General features: G+C 48.4%; 2 protein-coding genes across 2 annotated transcripts in view; both read right to left on the bottom strand.

Annotated features, from left to right (window-relative positions):
• Window positions 1-557, bottom strand: part of plrg1 (pleiotropic regulator 1) — a 37,163-nt gene extending 36,606 nt beyond the window's left edge. Inside the window, exon 1 of the mRNA XM_078407432.1 lies at window positions 462-557. Coding sequence (XP_078263558.1) covers window positions 462-470 — 9 coding nt within the window. The 5' untranslated portion in view covers window positions 471-557. The remainder of the gene's footprint in view (window positions 1-461) is intronic.
• An 8,846-nt stretch (window positions 558-9,403) lies between these two features.
• On the bottom strand, window positions 9,404-19,408 carry LOC144597802 (uncharacterized). Its single transcript, XM_078407404.1, has 6 exons — window positions 19,272-19,408; window positions 18,536-18,646; window positions 17,845-18,028; window positions 16,437-16,582; window positions 11,955-12,958; window positions 9,404-9,526 (listed from the first exon to the last, which is right to left on the bottom strand). The coding sequence occupies exons 1-5, from the start codon at window positions 19,317-19,319 to the stop codon at window positions 11,987-11,989; spliced, it is 1,461 nt and encodes a 486-aa protein (XP_078263530.1). The 5' UTR covers window positions 19,320-19,408; the 3' UTR covers window positions 9,404-9,526; window positions 11,955-11,986.
• Window positions 19,409-20,080: the final 672 nt, after the last annotated feature.

Below are 20,080 nucleotides of genomic sequence, written 5' to 3'. Positions count from 1 at the left end.
TCCCTTCCCCAACCTCTCTCCTCCCCTCTCCCTCAGCTTCCTTCTCCCCTCCTCTTCACCCTCCACTTTCTCCTCCCCCCCTCCCTCCTCCTCCCTCCCTCCCTCCCTCCCTCCTCTCCCCCTCCTCTCCCCCTCCCTCCTCTCCCCCTCCCTCCCTCCCTCCCCCCTCCCTCCCTCCCCCCCTCCCTCCCTCCCCCTCTCCCTCCCTCCTCTCTCCCTCCCTCCTCCCTCCCTCCCTCCTCTCCCCCTCCTTCCTCTCCCCCTCCCTCCTCTCCCCCTCCCTCCCTCCCTCCCTCCCCCCCCCCCTCCCTCCCTCCCCCCCTCCCTCCCTCCTCTCTCCCTCCCTCCTCTCTCCCTCCCTCCTCCTCCCTCCCTCCTCTCCCCCTCCTCCCCCTCCTCTCCCCGCACCCCCCGGGCCCACAGAAGCCGGGGGTGGGTGTTTTGTTTCACTGTGAACCCACTTCCACCATGACTGCGGTCCAGCTGTCGGCGGCGCTGCTGCAGCCGCTTTTGTCCCCGGTGCGGAGCGAACTAGTCCCCGGCGCGGAGCGAGTCCCTTGGCGCGGAGCGAACTAGTCCCCGGCGCGGAGCGGCGAGTCCCCAGCACGGAGCGAACTAGTCCCCGGCGCGGAGCGAGTCCCCAGCGCGGAGCGAGTGAGTTAGTGAGTCCCCGGCCTCAGGCCTGCGGTCACCGCGGCAACGCTGGGCCCTGCCTGGCCTCCCCCTCCACCGCCCGGCCCGGCCCGGCCGCCGGCGACAGCGACACTCGCCCACAGCGGCCTCCGCCGCACTCACACCCAAAGATACCAGAGGAGCAAGATGAACCACTCCGCCATTTTAGTAAGCAAACTCCCCGCCGTCCGCCCTGCCTCTCGCAGTGTAATCAGTGTTGTAGGGGAACAGTATGTGTGATGATACCATTAACATGCAGACTATATCTCATCTATCAACTCACACATGTTTGTATATTTCTATTTTTAAATGTTTTTCCCCTCTGCTTAATTTCTCTGATTTTATTTTTTCTTATTTCCCTCCCATCCTCCCTCTTTTGTGCAGATTCCCTTGTATTGCTCAAACACGCACTCTGCACAAATTTATCTTATTTTATATATATATATATATATATATATATATGGGAGCTGCAGAGATTTTTTAAATCTAATGTCCTAAATGTGTGATGGATTAATGAATCTTGCATGCTGATCTTGCATGCATTCATATATATGTGTGTGTTTGTGTCTATCTTCAATGTAGAATAGTTCATTGATGGCTGATGGGAAGATGACAATGAGGCATTCAAACAGTAAAATTAATGAGGAGGACAGTGTAACTAGTCGGAGAGCCAAGGTGGAGATAGACGGAGAGAATGGGAAAGCAAGAGTTACTTGAAGTTAGAGGAAATCAATATTCATACCTCTGGGTAGTAGGCTGCCCAAGTGAAATGTGAGGTGCTGTTCGTCCAATTTCCATTGTTTCTCTTCGGTTTAATCAGCATCTGGAGTTCCTTCCTACACATGGTAACGCCAGCCTTGGTCTCAGTCACGATGTCAGAACAATAGACAAAAGACAATAGGTGCAGGAGTAGGCCATTCGGCCCTTCGAGCCAGCACCACCATTCAATGTGATCATGGCTGATCATTCTCAATCAGTACCCTGTTCCTGCCTTCTCCCCATACCCCCTGACTCCGCTATCCTTAAGAGCTCTATCTAGCAAGCTGACACTGGAAACAGAATGACCACATAAAACCGGCATTTTGGAAGTGAATGAGAAAATGGCAAATCAAAATTGCAAAGTAGCAACAACAACAACAAGAGTGCATTAGTAGAGCTCCTTTTATGTGGCAGTGTAGATGTTGCAGGTGAGACAGGCGGGGGTAAAAGACAACGGGGAGTTTAATGATTAAGGGGAATATCATGGCAGTAGGCTATCCAAATCTCCAGATATGCTGCCTGATCAGCTGAGTTACTCCAGCACTTTGTGTCTTTTTTTTAATGTGAATTATGAATTTATCATTTAGCAGGATTACAAAATTATTTGCAAAATGGTTATTTAAATGTAACCAGGTTTATATTTTATAATTATTTTTTATGCAGGCAGTTTTGGGCTCCAGCATAAAATCATAGAATGACGGAGGTCAGAGAAGGCCATTCAGCCCTTTCTCCCTGTGCCAGCTCTTTAAAGAAGCTATCCAATTACTCAATTTCACTTGTTCACCATAGTCCGACAAATGCTCCAATGTAAGTATTTATCCAATAGCTTTTTGAAATGTATTATTGAATGCACTTTATTTGCTTTAAAAGCAGAACTGTTCCAATCACAGTAAATGGCAGCATAAATTTCTTTTCACATCCCTCTGATTTATTTTCAAAGCTAGGTTAAGGCTAAGGCCTCCCTCGGTCATGGCTGACCATGGGTGATGCATCCTGGAGCTGCCAGAACGAGGTTGTAGACAACGACGAACTGCCTTAGGGACTCCAACTCGGGATTTTTCTTGAGGTTTACTCCTGGAGTCTTTTCCATGACTGGATACGGCCACAAGGCAGTGGAGGTTTTAGATCAGAGTTTTCCCTCTCCTAGATGGACTGCCTTCACAGGCTGACGAGCCTCATCTGCCCGAGACCCGTGGTGGCGTGAGCGTCTATAGCACCTGCCCACTGCAGCCTTCATCCGCCTTCCCAGCCGTTGTGACGCTCCACTAAAGTCAGCCGTCATCCTCTGCCAGTTACACCGTTGAGGTCTTGGTTGGATTGCTCTTTGTCAGCAACCTCCCCCTCGACCTTACTGCCATGGGTGACCCTACTAGGAGCGTAGCTCCAAACGGCATCGCTCTCAGGATCTCAGGACCACACGAGCTTCTCCACCACGACACGGTGACAATCCACGGAGAAGGACCTATGCACTTTTCAAAGCACTTCCAATCAAAACCTCCAAATACTGAAGTTAATAGAATCAAATCCCAGAAGAAAAGATCAGCATGCATTCATTAATCCATCAGACGTTTAGGACATTAGATTAAAAAAATCTCTGCAGCTCCCATCCAATATATCCAATCTGTCATGAAACCATCTGCTCTTTGAAAGCTCCCCTTTACTCATTTACTGACAATCAGCCAAACTTTGAATAGGAATAGGAATACTTTATTGTCACATGATTTAGATGTAGAGATACAGCACGGAAACAGGCCCTTCGGCCCACCGAGTCCGTGCCGCCCAGCGATCCCCGCACATTAATACTATCCTACACACACTAGGGACAATTTTTACATTTACCCAGTCAATTAACCTACAAACCTGTACGTCTTTGGAGTGTGGGAGGAAACCGAAGATCTCGGAGAAAACCCACGCAGGTCACGGGGAGAACGTACAAACTCCGTCACAGACGGCGCCCATAGTCAGGATCGAACCTGAGTCTCCGGCGCTGCATTCGCTGTAAGGCAGCATCTCTACCGCTGCGCCACCGTGCTGCCCTTGTGACGAGGCACAGTGAGATTCTTTGCTTGCATACCCAATGTATACAAATAGCAGCCACCTACGGCGCTGACAAAGTTACAAAGCACGCCGGCTCCCCCATTTGTTCACCCCACCCTCCCCAGAGCATTCCCTCCACGCCGGGTCCTCCATTGTTCTTCTCCCCCCCTCATGGCGTTCCCTCCACGCCGGATCCTCCATTGTTCATCCCCCCACATAGCGTTCCCTCCACGCTGGGTCCTTCATTGTTCATCCCCCCCCCCCTCATAGCGTTCCCTCCACGCCGGGTCCTCCATTGTTCATCCCCCCCCTCATGGCGTTCCCTCCACGCCTCCATTGTTCTTCGCCAACCTCACGGTGGTCCTCCATGCCCTCGTCAACCGTCGGCCATCGAAGCATCGCCGCCGTCACCAGGCTTCACCACCGCCGAGGCACCATCGTCGCGAGGCTTCACCACTGCCGCCGCTTCACCGCCGCTGAGGCTTCACCGCAGTCGACGCCCCGCTTCACGCCTCCGTGGTGCCGATCCGGGCCCCAGCTGCAGGCTCCGTCAGCTGGTCCGCCGACCTGGACTCCGACCCGCGAGGCCTCGGCTCCTCCGTCCGTCCCGGGAGGCCCCGGCTGGGCCTCGACCCGGGCTTCCACGCGGCGATCCGGGAGGCACCGAGACCGCGGCGCCTCGATAAAGGCCTCCGGCCGCGTTCCCAATCCACACTGCCCGTCGGGAAGTCTTCTGGGAGTCTACAGGGCTCCAGAAAACCCTTCAGGCACTGAAATGAATTGTAATCAAAGATTTGCCTTTGTCCTCTCCATTAATACGCTGAAACTGAACCCTACTGTAAGTAGGAGACACAAGGAACTGCAGATGTTGGAATCTTGCGTAAAACACCAAGTGCCGGAGGAACTCAACGGGTCAGACAGCGTCTGTGCAGGGAATTGGTAGGCGACATTTTGGTTACGACTTTTCAACAGACTGATTGTAGAGGGGAGGGGGGGGGGGGGTAGAAAGCTGAAAAAGAGATGCGGGCAGGCAAAAGATGGCAGTAAATACCTTAGAAAAAGAAGTATAACAAGAGCAAATGAACTTGCTATTTCTATTCAAAATCATTGTAGTTAATCTTCTAATTCAACCTACATTTCAGCTTGATCTCCATATCCCATAATTTCAAAATATAACTTTGATATTCCACTTCCACCGGGTGGCGCCATACATGGCAGCCTCGCCAACAGCCGGTCTCTTCATTTCAACTTTTGTTCTTTTTAGTCTGTTTTTACTAGTATATTTTAGTGTATCTTTAGTTTAGTGTAGTTTAGAGATACAGCGCAGAAACAGGCTCTTTCGGCCCACCGGGTCCGTGCCGACTAGCGATCCCTGCACACTAACACTATCCTACACCCACTAGGGACTATTTTTTTACCTTTTACCAAGCCAATTAACCTACAAACCTGCACGTCTTTGGAGTGTGGGAGGAAACCGAAGATCTCGGAGAAAACCACCGCAGGTCACGGGGAGAACGTACAAACTCCGTACAGGCAGCGCCCGTAGTTGGGATGGAACCCGGGTCTCCGGCGCTGCATTCGCTGTAAGGCAGCAACTCTACCGCTGCGCCACCGTGCCGCCCTTGATCTGATCTGACCCTCCTCAGGACTTCCGAGAACAACTCACGAACCAGCACTCAGGTTATCCATGAATCAAATGCAAGTTTTGTTACAACTTTCGTCAATAGTCAATTTATTTATCACATACACATAAATGTGCAGTGAAATGAAAGATTACCCACAGTCCAACAATAAGACCAATAAAAATAAGCAATTACACACACAATCATAAACCAACACCAAACAAAAAGAAACATCCATCACAGTGAGTCTCCTCCAGTCACCTCACTGTGATAGAAGGCCAGAATGTCTTCTCTTCCCCTGCCGTAATTTACTTTACATTTAATATATGTGTTTCATTAAATTTCTAGTCTATGGTGCTTTAGGGTATAATGAGTGGGCCAGAGGTGTATTTTTCAAAGGTTCAAAGGTCCGTTTATTGTCACGTGTACCAATTAAGGTACAGTGAAACTTGAATTACCATACAGCCATACTAAAAAAAAGCAGCAAGACACATAACTACATAAAAGTTAACATAAACATCCACGACAGCGGGTTCCCCACATTCCTCACCGTGATGGAAGGCAATAAAGTCTGAACTGTTGTATCATTGTTACAAAGAAAATAGGTGCAGTAGGAGGCCATTTGGCCCTTCGAGCCAGCACCGCCATTAATTGTGATCATGGCTGATCGTCCACAATCAGTAACCTGTGCCTGCTTTCTCCCCATATCCCTTGCCACAATCCACAATCAGTAACCTGTGCCAGCCCCTAGAGCGCTATCTAACTCTCTTTTAAATTCATCCAGTGAATTGGCCTCCACTGCCTTATGTGGCAGAGAATTCCACAAATTCACAACTCTCTGGGTGAAAACCTTTCTTCTCACCTCAGTTTCAAATGGCCGAAAACCAGTGGTGGACCTATATTTCCTTATGCTATGATCTGTCGTTTCAACGCCTTACCCCTCCATATCTCTAGGCTCCCTCTCCCCTGACTCTCAGTCTGAAGAAAGGTCTCAACCCAAAACGTCACCCATTCCTTCTCACCAGAGATACCTCCTATCCCGCTGAGTTGCTCCAGCATCTTGTGTCTATCTTTCAATGTTATCATGCATTTCGGCAATGTGCATGAAAATGCGTTTGTCGACATCCTTCCCAGTATTTATTGGTCTAAAGTACACCACCGGATGGCGCCGTCAGCGATGGCAGCCATGCCTGCAGTCTGTCTGTGCTTTTCGTCTCTTTTTGTTATTTTTAGTGTGTTTTAAAAAGTTTGTGTTAATGTTCTCTGGTTTGTTTTATGTGCGGGGGGGGGGGGTGAGGGGTCGGGGGAAACCTTTTTTCAATCTCTTACCTTGCCGGAGATGCGATTGTTTTCCGGATCGTATCTCCGGTCGCTCTGCGGCCCAACGTCGTGGAGCTGGCGGCCTTGCTTGGTACTGACTCTGAGCCCCACCGCGGGACCTTGGACTTACCATCGGAGCGTGCGATCCCTTGCCTGCGGACTTTAACACCGAGGAGCTCGCAGTCTCGGGTAGAGACCGATGTCGGGAAGCACCAGCCGCAGAAGGTTTTCGACCAGCCCTGACCTGGGATCCGATCGCCCGGCGCGGGGAAGCTGAGATTCCCCCCGATGCAGGAGCTTGATCGCCCCGACGAGGAAGGCCCGACCACCGGCTACGGGAGTCAAGATCGTCCCGTCAACGGAAGGCTCGAGGCCCCCGACTGTGCGAGAACAAAGAAGGGAAGAGTCATAGAGTCATAGAGTCCTACAGCACAGAAAGAGGCCCTTCGGCCCATCGTGTCCGCGCCGCCCGTTACCAAACACAGTCTAATTTTAATCCCATTTTCCCGCATTTGGACCGTAGCCCTGAATGTTGTAGCATTTCAAGTGCCCATCCAAATGCCTCTTAAACGTTGTGAGTGTTCCCGCCTCCACCACCACCCCAGGCAGTGAGTTCCAGACTCCAACCACCCTCTGGGTGAAAAAGTTATTTCTCACATCCCCCCGAAACCTCCCTCCCCTTACCCTGTATCTATGTCCCCTCGTTGTTGAACCTTCCACCAGTGGAAGAAGTTCCCCGCCATCTACCTTATCCATGCCCCTCATGATCTTGTACACCTCGATCATGTCACCTCTCAGCCTTCTCTGCTCCAGGGAAAACAACCCCAGTCTGCTCAGTCTCTCCTCATAGCCGAGGCCCTTCATCCCTGGCAGCATCCTGGTGAATCTCCTCTGCACCCTCTCCAAAGCTATCACATCCTTTCTATAATGTGGTGACCAGAACTGTACACAATACTCCAGCTGTGGCCTCACCAGTGTTCTGTACAATTCCATCATCACCCCCCTACTTTTATATTCGATGCCCCGGCTAATGAAGGCCAGTAACCCATATGCCTTTTTAACCACCCTGTCCACCTGTCCTGCTGCCTTCAAGGACTTGTGTACCTGTACTCCAAGGTCCCTCTGTACCCCTGTCTTCCCTAGGGTCCTTCCATTCATGGTGTACTCCCTCTCCAAGTTATTTCTGCCAAAGTGCATCACCTCGCACTTTTCAGGATTAAATTCCATCTGCCACTGCTCCGCCCATCTGACCATCTCATCTATATCTTCCTGCAGCTTGCAGATCCCTTCTTCGCTATTCACCACCCCCCTACCTTTGTGTCATCTGCAAACTTGCTGATCATGCCCTGTACGTTGACATCCAGATCATTTATGTAGATTACAAACAGTAAGGGACCCAACACCGATCCCTGCGGCACCCCACTGGACACCGGCCTCCAGTCACAGAAGCACCCTTCTACCATCACCCTCTGCCTTCTGTCACTAAGCCAGTTTTTTATCCATTTTGCCAAGGTGCCCTGGATCCCAGAGATTGAACTTTTTTTTCGCCTTCCATCACAGTGAGGAATGTGGAGGAGTCACTGTGGTGGATGTTCATGTTAAAATGTATTTTGTGTGTCCTGTTGCTTTTTATTGTTATGACTGTGGCAAATGAAGTTCCTCGTATGTTGCAAAACATACTCGGCTAATAAAGTATGATCATGATTATGATGAAATAGCAAAAACAGCTCATTGATCTGTTGATCCTTAATTTGATCTGCGCAGATTTTGAGTTTGAACCAGAATCAGGTACAACAGCCCCTTCCCGTAGTGTGGGATGGAACTGCAGATGCTGGTTTAAACCGTAGCTAGATCCAAAAATCTGGAGTAACTCATCGGGTCACACAGCGTCTCTGGAGAAAAGGAATAGGCGACGTTTCAGGTCGACACCCTTCAGTCTGACGAAGGGTCTAAACCCGAAACCTCACCGATACATTTTCTCCAGCGATGCTATCTGACCCGCCTTCCAGTAGTGTAGTGTAGCTGCGGCTCACCTGCAGTCCGTTTGTCTTTTGTGTTTTTTGTTGTTTTTTGTTTTGATCGTAGTGTTTAGATGTGATGTAGTTTTTTGTGGTTGTGTACTATGTGTGGGACGGGGGGGACTGTAAAATTGTCTCTTCCGAACGGAGTTGCGACCTTTTTTCTGGGTCGTGTCTCCGTTCCCGCTGCGGCCTACCATCGGCCTGGCGGCCTCCACCTGGGACCACCTGGGCTCTGGTTCGCAGAGCCCGCGGACCGGACTTACCATCTGCGGAGCTGGCTGCCTTCGGAGGCTGCGGTGGTGCTGCGGGAGCGGCTGCGACTTGCCTTCGGAGGCTCCGGGGGCTTTGCCGCGGGCCGCGTGGATTTCGGAAGCTCGCAGGCCCTGCCCTGGATGGGGGCCGACATCGGGAGCTCCGGCAGCGGCAGCGTCTTCGCCCGCCCCGGATCGCGGGGGTTGGGTCGGCCCGCCGCAGACCTTTCACCGTACGGCGCGGCCTGAAATAGGCCGCGGGATTTTCTCTGCCCGGCGGGGGCTTCAATGTCGGGAGACACGACCGCCCCGACGTGCAGCGGCAGCGTCCTCGCCCGCCCCGGATCGCGGGGCTTGGGTCGGCCCGCTGAGGACCTTTCACCGTCCGGCACGGCCTGGAACGTGGCAACTTCAACAGCCTGACCGCGGGAGAAGACGGCAGGGGAAGAGAAAAGACATTCTGGCCTTCCATCACAGTGAGGAGGGGACTGGAGGAGGCTCACTGTGATGGATGTTTCTTTTTTTTGTTTTGTGTTGGTTTGTGATTGTGTGTGAAATTGCTTATTTTTATTGCTCTATTGCTGGACTGTGGGTAATCTTTCATTTCACTGGACATCTTGTATGTGTATGTGACAAATAAACTTGACTTGACTCTTTGATCAATAAGAAGCAAGCTCTTATTTTGGTATTACCGGTAAGGGAACAAACAAACACCCAGCTCTTGTCCACTGTCACATATCTTTATTGAAATGAGGGAAGAAAGACTTTCTTCTTTAACCAGTAACCAGCAAGCAGTTGATAAGGCCCGAAAGCCTTTTGAGAAGTTTTCCATTCTCTCGGTTTGCTGCAAAATAAACCAGGTGCACCTTTAGATAACCTTCAAATTTCACAGCACACACCCATCAAAAAGATCACACTGCAATATTTGAAGATGAACAGGTGAATTCTCAGAATTTCTGGTCAGTGTCTTTCAGCCAGCATTAAAAAAACGTACTAATAGTTGGGTTCCTGTTTACCCCCTGGCTATCAAACTGTACAACTCCTCCCCCTTCTGTCATGGGGTAGACTGACTCCCCACCCCCACCCCACCCCATTTGAAATGGTAACTCACCGATCCTATCATGTTGAGTGTTACCAGCGTCTTATGTTTTAGCTTTAAATAGACAATAGGTGCAGGAGTAGGCCATTCGGCCCTTCGAGCCAGTACCGCCATTCAATGTGATCATGGCTGATCATCCACAATCAGTACCCCGTTCCTACCTTCTCCCCATATCCCTTGATTCTGCTATCTTTAAGAGCTCTATCTAACTCTCTCTTGAAAGCATCCAGAGAATTGGCCTCCACTGCCTTCTGAGGCAGAGAATTCCACAGATTTACAACTCTCTGACTGAAAAAGTTTTTCCTCATCTCCGTTCTAAATGGCCTACCCCTTATTCTTAAACTGGGGCCCCTGGTTCTGGACTTCCCCAACATCGGGAACATGATTCCTGCCTCTAACGTATCCAACCCCTTAATAATCTTATACGTTTCGATAAGATCCCCTCTCATCCTTCTAAATTCCAGTGTGTACAAGCCGAGTCGCTCCAGTCTTTCAACATACGACAGTCCCGCCATTCCGGGAATTAACCTAGTGAACCTACGCGGCACTCCCTCAATAGCAAGAATTCTTGCAATTGTCAACGAATACTACTATGGTTTCACCATTCCCATCCACTTAAAATTCTCGAAGAAATTTCAGTTTTTAATGTCACGTTGCCTTTTGCACTTCCACTTCCTTTGCCCCTAATCACAGCTACACTATCAGATCTAACTTCCAGATGCAGGAATTTAAAGCCAAAACTTTACTGCCCCTTGATAAATCTTCCTTCCATTTGGATCACCCTTTACAATGAACACATCTGACCATGCACTCCCCTCCCCCCCTAATCCATTTATTTCCTTGTCAGTGTCAAACGTTGCCAAATGTTGGCCAAAAAACATGCCTTGGTTTCTCAAATTGATCAAAGAAGTTAGAGAATACAAGCTGCTATGATGACCATTGAGAAAGACTTTTCTCATGTTAACCCACAGGTGGTACAATCATTGCGTTGAGACAGTAAATCCTGGCAAAAAAAGTCGAAAAATTAGGACTGATATTGACCAGGATGTCTAATGTATGTATTGCATATTTTGATCCCAAGGTATGTATGTAGGCTGCATGTATGCATTTCAAATGACCAGTTTGGACAAAAAAAAAGAAAAAGAAAAGTGATTCTGGGAAAATATCAATGTTCTTTGTCTCCCATTATTATCTTCTCAGACATGAGTAAAGGTTTCTATAGGAGAAAACTATATATATTCTACTTCCATTGAAATTACCTACTATATCTCTGATTTTGAACATTACCAAAAGTAAATCAGATACTAGAGGACATAGCTTGAAGCTGAGAGGGGCAAAGTAGATACCTTGGCTAAGTTTATTTTTTACAGAGGGTTGGTATGTGACTGGAATGGACTGATTTTTTAACTTTAGTTTAGTTCAGTGATACAGCGTGGAAACAGGCCCATCGGCCCACCGAGTCCGCACCAGCCAGCGACCCTGCACATTAATGCTGTCCTACACACACTAGGGACAATTTACATTGATACCAAGCCAGTTAACCTGCAAACCTGTATGTGTTTGGAGTGTGGGGGAGGAAACCGAAGATCCCAGAGAAAACCCACGCAGGTCACGGGGAGAACGTACAAACTCCGTACAGACAGCAGCTGTAGTCGGGGTTGAACCCGGGAATCCGGTGCTATGAGCGGTGTAAGGCAGGAACTGTGCCACCAATCTGGGAGTGGTGGTTGATACAGATACGATAGTGGCATTTAAGAGACATTTGGATAGATATATGGATATGGAGGGAAATGGGTTATGTACAGGCAGATAAGAGTTGATCTTGGCGCCATGATCGGCATAAACATTGTGTGGCGAAGGGCTTGTTCTTATGCTGAAGACAGACGAAAAATGCTGGAGTAACTCAGCGGGGACAGGCAGCATCTCTGGAGAGAACGGGTCGAGACCCTTCTTCGGGCTGATGAAGGGCCTCGACCTGAAACGCCACCCATTCCTTCTCTTCCGAGATGCTGCCTGTCCCCGCTGAGTTACTCCAGCACTTTGTGTCTACCTTCGGTTTAAACCAGCACCTGCAGTTCCTTCAGAACGCACTTGTTCTTATGCTGTACTGTTCGGATTTCTATGTGAGCAGCTCATAACGTATAATTAAAGAAGGTATAGTTATTGAACATACCTTTTATCATGCTGACTTCATGTCATTATTGTTCATTTCGAAGCGATTGGTTGCTCATCGTCACTGGTTTCATCAGCTTGAACACTGGGCTCATCAGCTACCTGGGGATCTGTGAATCCCTTTGCATTATCGCTACTGGACCAGTGGTGTGATTTAGTTGTGTGAAAAACTGTAAATGTCTTTGTTGACCCACTAATCCCATCTGTTGCCGGGTTGTCCTCAAAATTGCTAAAATCACTGAAGTCGTCGCGGTCCGAATTGTCATCTAAGTTACCAGTGACTGTGATTGTCCTCGAATGAACTGTTTTACTACCGGTCTTAGACGTGCCTGAAATCTGAAGCCTGTCAAAATCAGGATTGTAAAGTGAGCTTGATCCAGACCCCTTAACCTCACCTTTTATCCCCGAAAAATGTTCACTTTGGAAAGGGAAGTCGTCAACTGCACCTGGTGTAACTGTTTTGGTAGCTTTGCCATCGTTTGAAATGGTTGTTATGGTCGTTACAGACCCATGTGAAGTGTGTGTTGTTAGGGAGGAACCATTCTTTGAGAGAAAGGGCACCCACTCGCCTACTGAATGATGACGTCCATTTAAACTTACACTGTCACCCCGAGATATGCCCCTTTCACCACTTGCATCAGTTGCTATTTTTCCATTTGAGTGTGGAGCTACACTATCGGTGTCACTATGATATAAACTTCCACTACCACTTGCACCTTCAGTAAGCCGTTCTAGGGCATATTCCTTTGGTTTCACTTCATCCCAGAAAGAAGGATATGTTTCTTCATCTAACCCACTTTTAAAATGCCGCCTGGTTCCAGAGGTGCTTAACTCTGTCACTTTGAATGTGTGTGATGGTTTTCTGTATTGAATCCTTTCAATTGTGAGTGAAGTCAGAGATTGAAAATGTTTCTCCAGGCGTGCATTATGTTCTCCATCAATGTGGTAAACGAACGATTTTTTACAAGATCCTTTGCAAGCTCGTATCTTGATATCAATGTCAACCTAACAAATAAGAATAATTTGGAGGATTTTAAAAACGTATTGAACAATGCAAAATATATTTTAAAAGCAATTCAAATTGAAACCATTTTCTTTCTGTTTTCCTTATGCGGTCTCGTTAACTAAATTCAACGAGGTGTGCCCTAAAGCTCAGGAGGTCCAGGTATTAAAAAAGACTGACCTATCTGCCAGGTAGTAGGTACAAATGAGAGAGTTAGATATAGGTCTTGGGGCTAACGGAATCAAGGGATATAGGGAGAAATCAGGAACGGGGTGCTGATTGTGGATGATCAGCCATGATCATATTGAATGGCGGTGCTGGCTCGAAGGGCCGAATGGCCTGCTCCTATGTTTCTAAATAAAACTATTGAGCTGATAAGACCCGAGCTACTACCACTTTGGCTGTGAATCACCTTTGCTGCAAAACCTATAGCAATACCTAAGGCCTCCTCATAACTGAAAGAATTTGAAATATGAACTAAATTTCCCTCTGCAAAAATAGGAGAATATAATAAAAAAGTGAAGTTTTAAATGAATGAAAAGGCATTTGGAATGGCGGAGGGTGATTAGTGGGAATCAGCATGATCTTCAGAACATGAGATATCATGTTTAGTTTAGTTTGGTTTAGGGACACAGCGCGGAAACTTGATATCAATGTCAACCTAACAAATAAGAATAATTTGGAGGCCCTTCAGCCCGCCGAGTCCGCACCGACCGACCAGCGATCCCCGCACATTAACACTATCCTACACACACACTGGGGACAGTTACACTTATACCCTCAATTAACCTACAAACCTGTGCATCTTTGGAGTGTGGGGGGGGACCAAAGATCTCGGAGAAAACCCACGTGGTCATGGGGAGAAGGTACAAACTCTGTACAGACAGGATCGGTCTCTGTCGCTCAAAGAGCTGTAAGGCAACAACTCTACCGTTGCGCCACCGTGCCACCTTAATCCCTAACAAATCCAATGGAGTTTTGAATAACGATGAATGTTAATGATGGCAGAATGGTAGGTACAGTTTACCAGCCTGTCTGAAAAAGGGTCTGGACCCAAAACAGGGTCTGTCCATTTCCCTCCACAGATTCAGCCTGGCCCGCTGAGTTCCACCAGCATGGTAGGCTGATCCAGACGGTTAAAGCATGACGGATCTGACACATGTTGGAAAATTAGACCCAAAATTAGCTTGGTGATAGAAGGCAGAGGGGAGCGGGGGACGGGTGTTTTTCGGACTGGAAGTCTACAACAAATGGTGTTGAGATGAATTGGTACTGCAAAAAACTGTTGTTTGTTGCATTTATGAAATACTTGGATAAGAATATAGGTTGGCTACAGATGACACAACGATTGGTGGAGTCATAGGCAGTGAAGAAGGTTGTGATCAGGCATTTGGTGGAGAATCCATGCAAGTGTGAGGTGATGCATTTTGGTGGGACTTGCAGAGTAAATGGAAAGTTTTGATGCACAAAGAGACTTTGATGTACAAAGACACAGAGGGATAGGGTAGTGAAGAGCGTGTGCAAGGCTTCATAGGCCAAGGTAATGAGTACAAGTGTAGACTGAACACTTTAACTCCCCCTCCCATTCCCGCACTGACCTTTCTGTCCTGGGCCTCCTCCATTGTCAGAGTGAGGCCCAGTGCAAATTGGAAGAATAGCACCTCATATTTTGCTTGGGTAGCTTACACCCCAGCTGTATGAACATTGACTTCTCTATCCTCAGGTAACCCATGCTTTCCCTCCCTCTCCATCACCTTCCCAGTTCTCTGACCAGTCTGAGTGTCTCCGACTACATTTTATCTCCGTTTGCTTTGTTGTTACCCTTCTCCCAGCTAACGATGATCTATTCTACATTTTCCTTGATCTCCATTCCCCTTGTCCTGTTTTCACACCTCCTTATCTCTCTCTCTCTCTCTCTCTCTCTCTCTCTCTCTCTCTCTCTCCTCTCTCTCTCTCTCTCTCTCTCTCTCTCTCTCTCTCTCTCTCTCTCTCTCTCTCTCTCTCCCTCCCTCCCTCCCTCCCTCCCTCCCCTCCCTCTCCTCCCTCCCTCTCTCTCTCTCTCTCTCTCTCTCTCTCTCTCTCTCTCTCTCTCTCTCTCTCTCTCTGTCTGAAGAACGGTCTTGAACCAAAGCGTCACCCATTCCTTCTCTCCAGAGATGCTGCCTATCCCCCGCTGGGTTACTCCAGCCTCTTGTGTCTGTTTAAACCAGCATCTGCAGTTCCTTCCTACACATGAGTCCAAGTATTGGGATGAGGAAAGATCGGAAGGACTGGTTTTATTCTCACTGGAATGCAGGAGACTGAGGATTGACCTTGGAGAAGTTACTAGACCAAGTGGACCCTTTGGGCCCAAACCTCTCCTGCATTGGTGCAGCACTCTCCCCTCCCCCTTCCCCCCTCCCTCCCTCCCCCACCCCTTCCCTCCTCCCCGCCTCCCCCTCCATCTCCCCCCTCCCCTTCCCCTCTCCCCCTCCCTCCTCCTCCCCACTCTCTCCCCCCTCCCTCTCCTCACTCCACCTACCCCTCCCTCTCTCCCCCTCCCTCTCCCCTCCCCCTCCATCCCTCCCTTCTTCCTCCCCCCTCCCTCCCCCTCTCCCCCCTCTCCCTCCCCCCCCTCCCTCCCTCTCCTCCCTCCCTCCTCCCAACTGCGCATGTACGTTTTTTTAAACTTTAAAATGTGAATAACTTAAAAAATATAACACCGATTTCAATGAAACCTCTTCCATTAGCACCAAAGGGACGACGGTGAGTAAGGTCGGCCTAAAATTGTCGTGCTTTCGTGTACCATTTTGGCTGTAGTTCAGGAACAAACAAACAAACAAACAAGAGTTTTAGTATATAGATGATGAGCGTAAATAGTCATGGATTTTATCCCAGGGCAGGGGAGTCGAGCATTAGACAGCACAGTTTTAAGGTGAAAGGGAGAGAATTGTAATGAGGGTTAAGTTTAAATTGTAATGTTTTTACAAATCTGGAATGAGCTGCCATAGGAGCTGTTGAAACAGACACGGTGGCACAGCGGTAGAGTTGCTGCCTTACAGCGAATGCAACGCCAGAGACCCGGGTTCCATCCCGACTACAGGTGCTGTCTGTACGGAGTTTGTACATTTTCCCCGTGTCCTGCGTGGGTTTTCTCCGAGATCTTCGGTTTCCTCCCACACTCCAAAGACGTGCAGGTTTGTAGGTTGATTGGCTTGGTAAATGTAAAAATCGTCCCTAATGGGCGTAGGATAGTGTTAATGTGCGGGGATCGCTGGTCGGCGCGGACCCAGTGGGCCGAAAGGGCCTCTTTCCGCGCTGTATCTCTAAAGATACAATAACAATGTGCACAGGAAATTTGATTAAAAGGCTGAGAGGGTTACGGGCCTGACATAGGCCAGAGGGATTGATGTAGATAGGTATTACGAATGACATGGATGATGTCGCCATTACGGGCCAGTTTTTCTGCTGCACAATTCTACGATTCTATGAATTTGTTACCTCTAGTCTTGTAATGTCCTTGTATTGTTTCAAAATGCTGTCTCGTAGTAGGTTTATTCTATGGATTTGTTCATTGATTCTATTCTGCAAAATTATAAGTCTGGTATTCAGATGATCTACTTGCTGATAGTAGGTATCACCGAATCCTAAAGAGAAAGTAAAAATACAATGCCCCTTTAGACATTATTGAGGGGAATAAGCTGGAAATAAAAACCTTCATTTATTTTTAAATCCCGAGTAATATTTAACAGTTACAGTTAAACCAAGTGGATCCGTTGGGCCCAAATCTCTCCTGTATTGGTGCAGCACCCTCTCCTCTCCCCCTCCTCGCTCCCCCCCTCCCCCTCCCGTCCCCCTCTCCCCTCCCTCCCTCCTCCCCCCCACTCCATCCCCCTCAACCCTCTTCCCCCCTCCCTCCCTCCTCCCCCTCCCACCCCTTCCCCCTCAACCCCCCTTATCTTCCCCCCTCCCCCTCCCTTCCCCCTCCCTCCCTTCCCCTCCCTCCTCCCACCCCCTCCCTCTCCTCCCCTCCCCCAACCTCCCTTCCCCTCCCCCCACTCCATCCCCCTCTCTCCCTCCCCCCTCCCTCCCTAGGAGATAGATTTAAACTTTAAAATGTGAATAACTTTAAAAATATAACACCGATTTCAATGAAACTTCTTCCATTAGCACCAAAGGGGTGACGGTGAGCCTAAAGGTGGGCCTAAAATTATCGCGCTATCGTGCACCGTTTTGGCTGCAGTTCAGGAAAAAAACAAACGGGAGTTTTAGTATATAGACATGATTGAGCTCGTGGGAGGACTTTAAAGATGCCATAAAATATAGGCCCAAATCGTTCCTATTAGCCAATGTTGTCAATACTATTAGTAGCTTTGCTTTACTTGACCTTCACAGCATATTTATATTCTTAGCAGGTTGGGGGGAAATAACACATAAAAATAATGTATCACAAAATGCTGGAGTGACTCAACAGGTCAGGCAGCATCTCTGGAGAGAAGGAATGGGCGACGTTTCGCGGTCGAGACCCTTCTTCAGACTGGGGCAGCTGCCCCCCCCCTGACATCAGTCTGAAGAAGGGTCTCGACCCCGAAACGTCGCCCATTCCTTCTCTCCAGAGATGCTGCCTGACCCACTGAGTCACTCCAGCATTTTGTGTCTACCTTCGATTTGTACCAGCGTCTGCAGTTATTTTCCTACACATAAACATAATGGTAACTGCAGACCTATAGAAAGGTGATCTGACGTCTTGTAAACATCGGAACGTGAAAGTCCCAGTGAATTAGTGACATGTCAAGAGGGGAAAAAACACAATTTATGGTAAATGTGCGCAACTTTAAACTCTTTACGTGTAGGCGAACACAAAAGGCGACATTTTCTGAAATAAATACAAAACACTGCAGGTACTCACTTCCGTCTCCTTCCAGAGATTGCCTCATTCTGTTGACAGCCTCAGTCACAGTGGTGTGAGTATTCCGAAACGATTTGGAATAGCTCTCCAACCTCTCTCGGATACCTTGAACCCGGTCATCGTTTTGGTGATTTTGAACGTCTATTAATCCTTGCGTTCTGCATCCAGATGGACATTTGGTCCCCTGCAGTAACGATGCACAATTACATTATTTCATTGCCTTACAATAGACAATAGACAATAGGTGCAGGAGGAGGCCATTCGGCCCTTCGAGCCAGCATGGCTGATCATTCTCAATCAGTACCCCGTTCCTGCCTTCTCCCCATACCCCCTGACTCTGCCATCCTTAAGAGCTCTATCTAGCTCTCTCTTGAATGCATTCAGAGAATTGGCCTCCACTGCCTTCTGAGGCAGAGAATTCCACAGATTCACAACTCTCTGACTGAAAAGGTTTTTCCTCATCTCCGTTCTAAATGGCCTACCCCTTATTCTTAAACTGTGACCCCTGGTTCTGGACTCCCCCAACATTGGGAACATGTTTCCTGCCTCTAACGTGTCCAACCCCTTAATAATCTTATACGTTTCGATAAGATCTCCTCTCATCCTTCTAAATTCCAGTGTATACAAGCCATACACCTTACACAATATAATAAATCTTCACACAGAGTGAGGTGCCAACAGTTCCACCTACCATGTCTTCGTCAGTACAGATTGCCCATTTCTTCTCTTGTGAGCATGAAGATCTTGAAGTTGCCTGATTCACAGGCCGTGGGCCACGGGGCCCAAGCAAACTATGTTCCAACTTGATGGTTAAAAAGAAAAAATCAAAGAAAACGGGCATTAATTTTACACAGGCAATAGTTTGTTACAAACCTTTCTTTCATTCAACTGGGATCCAGAGGCGTATAAAATCGTGAGAGGAATAGATCGGGTAGATGCACAGAGTCTCTTGCCCAGAGTGGGTAAATCGAGGAGCAGAGGACATAGGTTTAAGGTGAAGGGGAAAAGATTGAATAGAAATCTGAGGGGTAACTTTTTCACACAAAGGGTAGTGGGTGTATGGAACAAGCTGCCAGAGGAGGTAGTTGAGGCAGGGACTATCCCAACGTTAGGATCCGAACTGTCTTAAGGATAGGGCAGGTACGTGGATGGGACAGGTTTGGATGGATATGGACCAAACGCGGGCAGATGGGGCTAGTGTAGCTGGTCGGTGTGGGAAAGTTGGGCCGAAGGGCCTGTTTTCACGCCGTGTCACCCTATGGCCCCATGACAACAAACGATGGAAATGTGGAGGCTGTTTTAAATTAATTGAAATGAAAGTGCCAAATTCTCTTTTGCTTCTGCATAGAGAGTCTGTGGTAATTAAAATAAGAAGCTTCAACGAGATAAAACTGCTTGCCCTTGCAGGGTAATAAAAGCAAACTTACCGAATTAACGATGCATATTAACAAACTTAAGACAAATGCGCCCTTCATTGTACCAGCTCGGGAGCATCCACGATGGCTCGCCTTTGCCCCTTCTGTCAAGTTTTGATCCTAAAATCGACAGTCGATGTTTCGACATCCTGTTTATCAAGAAAGGGGAAGGTCTGGCAAATATTTACTGTTCTTGCATTTCACAATGCACTGCACATCAGCACATGTCTTTGACTGCTCAAAAGTCCAGTGGTATGCCAAAAATCAAGTCTAAAGCATGTATTTAGTTTAGAGTTTAGAGATACAACATGGAAACAGGCCCTTTCGGCCCACCGGGTCCGCGCCGACCAGCGATCCCCGCACATTAACACTATCCTACACACACTAGGGACAACTTTTACATTTACCAAGCCAATTAACCTACAAACCTGCACGTCTTTGGAGTGTGGGAGGAAACCGAAGATCTCGGAGGAAACCCACGCAGGTCACGGGGAGAACGTACAAACTCCGTGCAGACGCCGCCCGTAGTCGGGATGGAACCCGGGTCTCCGGCGCTGCGTTCGCCGCGAGGCATCAACTCTACCGCTGCGCCACCGTTTCTTTACTCATGACAAATTTCTCAGAATTGGAGTAATACTGTATTTTAACAGCATCTCGTCAAGAAAATAAATTAATAAAGACCCCCCCCCAATCACACCTCACTAATAAAATCTATTCATTTTGGGGCCGGGGTTGGCACCACGGAGGCACCTGGAGAGGACCCGGCGGCGTTAGCGGAGAGGTCTGTGCGGTGGCCGATGATGGCATTGACCCGGCGGCGT

Source organism: Rhinoraja longicauda, chromosome 1 (genome assembly GCF_053455715.1).
Source record: "Rhinoraja longicauda isolate Sanriku21f chromosome 1, sRhiLon1.1, whole genome shotgun sequence".
In the NCBI taxonomy this organism is placed as follows: Eukaryota; Metazoa; Chordata; class Chondrichthyes; order Rajiformes; family Arhynchobatidae; genus Rhinoraja; species Rhinoraja longicauda.
The sequence above is the reverse complement of the archived record's forward strand: the minus strand, read 5'-3'. Positions and strand labels throughout refer to the sequence as shown.

What these genes read in the sequence shown, in the direction of transcription:
- LOC144597802 (XM_078407404.1), bottom strand. Translation starts at nt 19,319, where the DNA reads ATGAAGGGCGCATTTGTCTTAAGTTTGTTAATATGCATCGTTAATTCG. An exon ending in ATCTCTGGAAGGAGACGGAA is followed by an intron (nt 16,583 to 17,844) that starts GTGAGTACCTGC and finishes CTTTCTCTTTAG; the next exon opens with GATTCGGTGATACCTACTAT. An exon ending in AGGACATTACAAGACTAGAG is followed by an intron (nt 12,959 to 16,436) that starts GTAACAAATTCA and finishes CTTATTTGTTAG; the next exon opens with GTTGACATTGATATCAAGAT.